Genomic DNA, 7559 nt, shown 5'->3' with positions numbered 1-7559 from the left:
ACCAGGCACGACACAAAAGTCAGAAATAAAATATATAATTCATGCCTTACCTTTGAAGATCTTCTTCTGTTGGCACTCCAAAATGTCCATTAAACATCACAAATAGTCCTTTTGTTTGATTAATACTGTCATTATATCCCCAAAATGTCCATTTATTTGGCGCGTTTGATTCTGAAAATACACCGGTTCCAACTCACACAAAATAAATACAAAATATCTAATAAATTACCTGTAATCCTGATCCAAACATTGCAAACAACTTTCCTAATACAGCTTTAGGTATTTTTTATGTAAATAATTTATCAAATTTAAGACAGAATAAACTGTGTTCAATAGCGGACAAAAAACAAAGTGGAGCGAGCTTTCAGGTCGCGCGCCCCAACCACAACAGTACACTTCACTCAACCCTCGTTCTGAACTGCCCTACTTCTTCATTTCTCAAAGGAAAAACATCAACCAATTTCTAAAGACATCCAGTGGAAGCAATAGGAACTGCAAGCAAGTGCCTTAGAAATCTAGTTCCCCATAGAAAACCAATTGAAAAGAGAGTGACCTCAAACATTATTTTTTCTGGATGGTTTGTCCTCGAGGTTTCGCCTGCCAAATAAGTTCTGTTATACTCACAGACATAATTTTAACAGTTTTCTATCCAAAAATTATATGCATATCCTAGCTTCTGGGCCTGAGTGGCAGGCAGTTTACTTTGGGCACACTTTTCATCCGGACGTGAAAATGGTGCCCCCTAGCCTTTTAACCAGCATGGCTTCCACAACATTCTGCAGTGAAATGAATGAATGTAACCAATTTGTAAGTCGCTCTGGATAAGAGCGTCTGCTAAATGACTTAAATGTAAATGTAAATGTAAACTTCCGACTTCAACTGTATATATATATATATATATATATATATATATATATATATATATATATATGCAACCAACAGTGCAATTGTTAAGTTTAAAAAAGTCAGAAGTTTACATACACTTAGGTTGGAGTCATTAAAACTTATTTTTCAACCACTCCACAAATTTCTTGTTAACAAACTATAGTTTTGGCAAGTCGGTTAGGACATCTACTTTGTGCATGACACAACTAGTTTTTCCAACAAATGTTTACAGACAGATTATTTCACTTATAATTCCAGGAAATTATGTCATGGCTTTAGAAGCTTCTGATAGGCTAATTGACATCATTTGAGTCAATTGTAGGTGTACCTGTGGATGTATTTCAAGGCCTACCTTCACTCTCTGCCTCTGCTTGACATCATGGGAAAATCAAAAGAAATCAATCAAGAACTTTCCAAATGCCTGAAGGTACCACGTTCATCTGTACAAACAATATTACGCAAGTATAAACACCATTGGACCACGCAGCCGTCATTACCGCTCAGGAAGGAGACGCGTTCTGTCTCCTAGAGATTAACATACTGTGGTGCGAAAAGTGCCAATCAATCCCAGAACAACACCAAAGGACCTTGTGAAGATGCTGGAGGAAACAGGTACAAAAGTATCTATATCCACAGTAAAACAAGTCCTATATCGACATAACCTGAAAGGCCACTCAGCAAGGAAGAAGCCACTGCTCCAAAACCGTCATAAAAAAAGCCAGTTTGCAACTGCACATGGGGACAAAGATCATACTTTTTTGGAGAAATGTCCTCTGGTCTGATGAAACAAAAATAGAATTGTTTGGCCATAATGACCATCATTATGTTTGTAGGAAAAAATGGGAGGCTTGCAAGCCGAAGAATACCATCACAACCGTGAAGCACAGGAGTGGCAGCATCATGTTGTGGAGGTGCTTTCCTGCAGGAGGGACTGGTGCATTTCACAAAATAGATGGCATCATGAAGAGGGACAATTATGTGGATGTATTGAAGCAACATCTCCAGACATCAGTCAGGAAGTTAAAGCTTGGTCGCAAATGGGTCTTCAAATGGACAATGATCCCAAGCATACTTCCAAAGTTGTGGCAAAATGGCTTAAGGACAACAAAGTCAAGGTAATGGAGTGACCATCACAAAGCCCTGACCTCAATCCTATAGAAGATTTGTGGGCAGAACTGAAAAAGAGTGTGCGAGCAAGGAGGCCTACAAACCTGACTCAGTTACACCAGCTCTGTCAGGAGGAATGGGCCAGAATTCACCCAACTTATTGTGGGAAGCTTGTGGAAGGCTACCCGAAACGTTTGACCCAAGTTAAACAATTTAAAGGCAAAGCTACCAAATACTAATTGAGTGTATGTAAACTTCTGACCCACTGGGAAGGTGATGAAAGAAATAAAAGCTGAAATAAATCATTCTCTCTACTATTTTTCTGACATTTCACATTCTTAAAATAGAGTGATGATCCTAACTGACCTAAAACAGGGAATTTTTACATGGATTAAATGTCAGGAATTGTGAAAAACTGAGTTTAAATGTATTTGGCTAAGGTGTATGCAAACTTCCGATTTCAACTGCATTTCTATCAAATCAGAACTGGATTGTTTACTCGAAGCAAAAGTTGTAAAAGTATACTAGACATTTATAGAATAAATCATATACCTAGTTTGTTTCGGAGACAAACAGTGAATTAGTTATTGATTTATCCCACTTTAAATAGCTTCTTATAGATATTATGTAGTTCTATAAATCAAAACTCAAATCTTTCCTCAAAACAAAGGTTGTGATAGTATGCTAGACATTTATAGAATAAATCATATCTAGTTTTATGATTCAAAGAGTGAATTCATTATTGATTTTTACTTTTTAAAATGGCTTTTAGCGAATGTCTTTTGAATGTCCAAATGTGTGAATATAAAACCAACTTTACCTCGGTCGTCTACGTGGTCAGGCTTCTCACATAACTTTACACCTTCGTTATCGTTCAGGGGACGCGCCGCTGTAACAGACAAGCTGTCTTTACAGAGAGTGCGCTGATGCTGTAACTAGTAAGTTGGTTGTCTCTTCTTTCTTCAGTCGCGTTCTGCATTCTGTTGTTATGTGAACGATTGGCTGAGCCTTGGATACAGCCAGTATTGCTCCAAACGCGCATCACTCGCTCACAGCCAGTAAGGATCCAAACCCCCCTCCTTTCCCAGACTTTTCTCATCAAATCTACACAAATCAAGTAGGTCATCTATTTTGGATTCAAAACGGCAAATTTCAACAAAAAGGTGACTAGTTTGCCTCCCTGTGATAAGTGTGTGAATTGGACCATTTTCCTGTCCTGCTAAGCATTCAAAATGTTATGCATACTTTTGGGTGTCATGGAAAATGAAGTAAAAAGTACATTATTTTCTTTAGGAATGTAGTAAAGTAAAAGTTGTCAAAAATATAAATAGTAAAGTACAGATACCCCCAAAAAATACTTAAGTACTGCTTTAAAGTATTTCGACTTATAAGTACTTTACACCACTGATCATTTCCTGTTTCCATCAGCCCCGTCTGACTTTTTTCCTCATTATCACGTCAAGTAATTCATTCGCATGAAATGTTTGGATAAGGTATGGGCAACTTTGACGGGGGTGGGGGCAACAAAACATCTGAACTCCTCATGAGGGGCTGCAGTGGCTAGCGGGTCTCCATACCCACATAGTCAGAACCGGCCCTAGCCTTTTGGGGCCCCGATATTCTACGTTGGTTCAACGCCATTTATTTGAAATTATGTGGAAACAACATTGATTTAACCAGTGTGTGCCCAGTGGGATATGAATGGACTGACAAGAGGAGTACATGGAGAGGCAAGACTACAGGTAGACAATAACTAGAATGCAATAATCCAAGTAAAAAAAATATGTATACTTTATTGTGACAAGTAAACAGTGACTGTCCACAAATCCCACCTGTGGTTGCTATGGTAACAGTCCTCTCACCACAACATCAGTAAATAAACAGAACATGGCTTCAGAAAGTTAAAATCTAGATGACTAATGCCTAACTTATGTAAAAATGATTATAAATATTTTAGGCTGACTGCTGTAAACAACCTAATAACCAACAGTGCTGACTGTTTGAAAAAACTATTTTAGGCTACAGGCTGTGCTGTGACAACATTGACACTAATTAGGCGAATGTGCTCCAAAATCACTAACAGCCGGCCTGAGATGATGAATAATAATTTGCAAAGAACCAAAGCTAAGGAGTCTATTGGGCCACTTCGAGTACTGTATATGGGCTTGTTTTCCAGTTTGAAGTACAGACCATTTAGTAACATATTTGGATGCACACACACACCTTCAATGCAATAAACTTGATCAGCCAAAGAAGAATCTTTCAAATAAACTAACACATTAAGGATACAATCACCACTAAAATTAATAGTCCTAAACACTGTTGGTGAGTGTTTTGAAATAAGTAGATTTAATGTGTTGCCTTATGACCTGAAGGTTACAAGAGATTATTCAATATTCATACAAAATAAATAGCCAAATCGTTGTATTATAATGCCTTACAGATCAGACAGCGCAGTATAGCTAAGTCACCTGGTTACAATGTGATCCCTTCCTGTCATAACTCATCATCAGAGGAAGCTAATGCCTCTTTAGCCTCAACATAGTCTCTGATCTCCTGAGGAGTACGGATGTAACTGTCAATTTCACTGTCTGAGATCTCCTCATCACCAGTCACCTCCACCACCGGGACCTGCACCCTCCTTATCTTAGCGTACCTCACAGAAGGGGGTTCAAACAAACTCCTCTTACCAGAGTTTGGTACTGAGGGCTGGCTGTGCTGAGAGTCTGTGCCAGGTCCCGTATGTGGCAACCCCTCCATTACAACAGTGTATGTCAGGTCAACATCTCCTTGTTGCTGGACGCTCCCGGTGTCTGGTTCCCCCACAAAGGGTTCTTTAGGGGTCTGCCCTGGGGTCTGGGATGAAGCTGCACCCTCCAGGCAGGTCGTGTTGGTGTGGGATCCAGGTAGGGAGTCCTCTAAACTTGGTGGGAGTACGGATTCAGAGGCCAGGGCTTCCTCGTGACTGCTCAGGGCCCTCCTCAGTAGGGTGAGTCTATGGTTCAGGATGTCATCCACCATCTGTATCACAGTCTGGGGTGTCACCTCATCCCCCCTCAGCCAGGGCAGCTCCTGGCCCAGCTTACACAGCACCTCCTTCAGCTCGGTCACCCGCTTCGGAGCTATGGAGGACTTGGTCACCTTGGCCATCTGGCAAAACCTGGCCAGTGTGTATTTGAGCCGGGTCTGTGTGGGTTTCAGGGACTGCCAAGCCAGGAAGATGGAGGCCGTGAGGATGGGGATGGGCTGGCGGCCAGTCACTAGCCAGGCATCTGCAGCCAGCTCCAACAGGACAGCAGCTCGCTTTGTCAAATCCTTGGAGGACTCCGACAACTCTTCATGGACATGTTGAGGACTTAGTTTGTATCTGACAGAGAAAGGAGAGAAAAGACAGTTTCTCAATAAGCATCAAATGTCTACCTAATAACAACATGTGCTATGTCAGGCAATTTATTTATCATCAGGCAATCAAGGCTAATGTTTATAGTTGAGGTGATTGACTTACGCCTGACAGTGTGTCTCCAGTAGGTTAATGATACTGGTGGGGGGAGCCTCTATCTTCAGAGTCTTCACCATCTCCTGGTAGACCACGCCTATCAGCCTGGGGTTCGCCTCCAGGAGACAACAAATGGTTCCCATGGCGATGGGCCAGCTGTGCTGCCTGCAGGTCGCCAGCACGCAGCATCCTGCCAGAACCTCTTTCTTCTGCAGACTAACCCTGATGAAGTTAGGGTGCTCATAGGCCTGCTTAAAATGGGTCTCTGCAGTCTCCTCCATGAGGAAAGTGAGTCTGAGAATACGACAGAGAGCACGCACCCGTTGTATGCCTGTTTGGAGGAAGTGATACATTATTGCCAGCCAAACATGATTAAAATACACAGCATTTTGTGATATCCAGCCCTCACATTGTGTCAGAAACAGGTAGTCAGTAGTTCTACAGGGAAACGGTGCAGTTCCTACCATTGATTAGATTCCGGCATGGCTTCTTGTCCACTTCTGTGCTATTACTGTATCTTACATCTACAGGACCAAAACAAGCAGACAAGGAAATACAAAGTGTTCAATTAAATCAGTCACAATATAGACAGCAGGCATGTGGAATAGCCATACAGAAGACTGCATGACCTACACTCAGTAGGAAAGCACATTCTTAGCTGCATAAATATTTGTGCTAAGATGGTGACAGATAAACCAGTAAGTTAGATAACTAACGTTAGCTACCTGTGCCCTGTGTCTCTTCACTTCGGGTAGTGGTGAGTAGACCTTCGGATACCACAGCGCCACAATCTGCACATACAAGTTGTGGCTGTGAATAATGTTCGTCGTCCACTATGTCGAGCGAGCCACACTCCGGACACTTCAGACCGACAGTAGCCATCTTCAGGTTGATGTATGTTGGTTAAAGTTAGCTAGCAAATCATACATTTGTGAGTCAATACCATTCATGTACTGTGAACGACCAATGAACGTTTCGAGTTCTTAATGTGAGCTCAGCCTTTATAAACCGTGTAGGAACAAGGCTCCCTTACTTTCTTTCCGCTATTGAAAATTACTGCAACGTTCTATTGGAACAGCGCATTTTATCCATACGTTACGTTCATCACGTGTAATCGATGCGTCAAGCTTTATTTAAAGGTTTATCACAAGATATTTATACACACTTTACAGATGAGAGAGCGATAGAAAGTGTGCGAGTGAGAGACAAAGATAGAAAGTGTGTGTGTGTTTGTCAACCTGAGGCTAAATAAATTACATGATTTTTTGAAAATGAGTCTTTATTTTATCATTGTAAAATAGGCTTTACATGGATCAAATATAAACGTTCCGACTTTCACCTAATCTCTCGTGGACAGATGTAATTGAGCGTTTGACGCAATTACGTAGGATACATTAGATTTTAGTTCTGGGTGTCCCGAGATGAACTTTCACCCAACTATACAGTAATAATTTGTATGACCAAAGGCAGACCAACATACAGTAGCAAGATGCGTCAGAGTATCTACCTATGGCCAGTGGTAGCTGGTTTAAGAAAAGTCTCTGAATTTCAATAGCTTTCTTCATAAGGAAATGCCACTTTGAACAGTGTCTATAGGTTACACCCATGCAATTTGTTTCCAGAGGTGCACCTGTCAGTGAGATTGCCTTTTGATGAATGCACTCTCGATTCATTGTATAGTCCACACTTCCCAGTAAACCTTGCTTATCTGTAGACTAAATTGTAATAATTATCAATCCATGTTTATCTCTTAAGACTAGCAACTTATCAATTATTTCCTCCTCAAAGTGATTCAACATGAAGTTGACAATAGGAAAAGGACATCTCAATATGTACAACATTTATACGAGTTATACAGTATCGGGGAATAATATATGTACCTCATAGACAAGCAATACAAACACTTTACCAACAGGTATTACTCATTATGTGATTATAATTCATTGTAATACTTGTCATCAGCATGTATGACACCTTATACCGGTCTGTCTGCTTTACATAAAGTGTTAACAAATATGCAAACTCCACTGTTCTGTTGGAGCTTTCATTATGTATTATTCAATTCATTCTT

General features: G+C 40.7%; 1 protein-coding gene across 1 annotated transcript; it reads right to left on the bottom strand.

Annotated features, from left to right (window-relative positions):
• Positions 1-3759: 3759 nt before the first annotated feature.
• brf2 (BRF2 RNA polymerase III transcription initiation factor subunit) lies at positions 3760-6568 on the bottom strand. The gene is made up of 4 exons (XM_046369933.1): positions 6214-6568; positions 5953-6012; positions 5498-5819; positions 3760-5359 (listed from the first exon to the last, which is right to left on the bottom strand). Exons 1-4 carry the CDS (start codon positions 6368-6370, stop codon positions 4489-4491), a joined length of 1410 nt encoding a protein of 469 aa, XP_046225889.1. The 5' UTR covers positions 6371-6568; the 3' UTR covers positions 3760-4488.
• Between the last annotated feature and the right edge of the window lie 991 nt (positions 6569-7559).

This window comes from Oncorhynchus gorbuscha, linkage group LG11, assembly GCF_021184085.1.
Source record: "Oncorhynchus gorbuscha isolate QuinsamMale2020 ecotype Even-year linkage group LG11, OgorEven_v1.0, whole genome shotgun sequence".
NCBI classification, from domain to species: Eukaryota; Metazoa; Chordata; class Actinopteri; order Salmoniformes; family Salmonidae; genus Oncorhynchus; species Oncorhynchus gorbuscha.
Note: the sequence above shows the minus strand (reverse complement) of the source record. Positions and strands in the feature narration are given on the sequence as shown.

What these genes read in the sequence shown, in the direction of transcription:
- brf2 (XM_046369933.1), bottom strand. Translation starts at nt 6,370, where the DNA reads ATGGCTACTGTCGGTCTGAAGTGTCCGGAGTGTGGCTCGCTCGACATA. An exon ending in TGAAGAGACACAGGGCACAG is followed by an intron (nt 6,013 to 6,213) that starts GTAGCTAACGTT and finishes TTGGTCCTGTAG; the next exon opens with ATGTAAGATACAGTAATAGC. An exon ending in ATGCCGGAATCTAATCAATG is followed by an intron (nt 5,820 to 5,952) that starts GTAGGAACTGCA and finishes TCCTCCAAACAG; the next exon opens with GCATACAACGGGTGCGTGCT.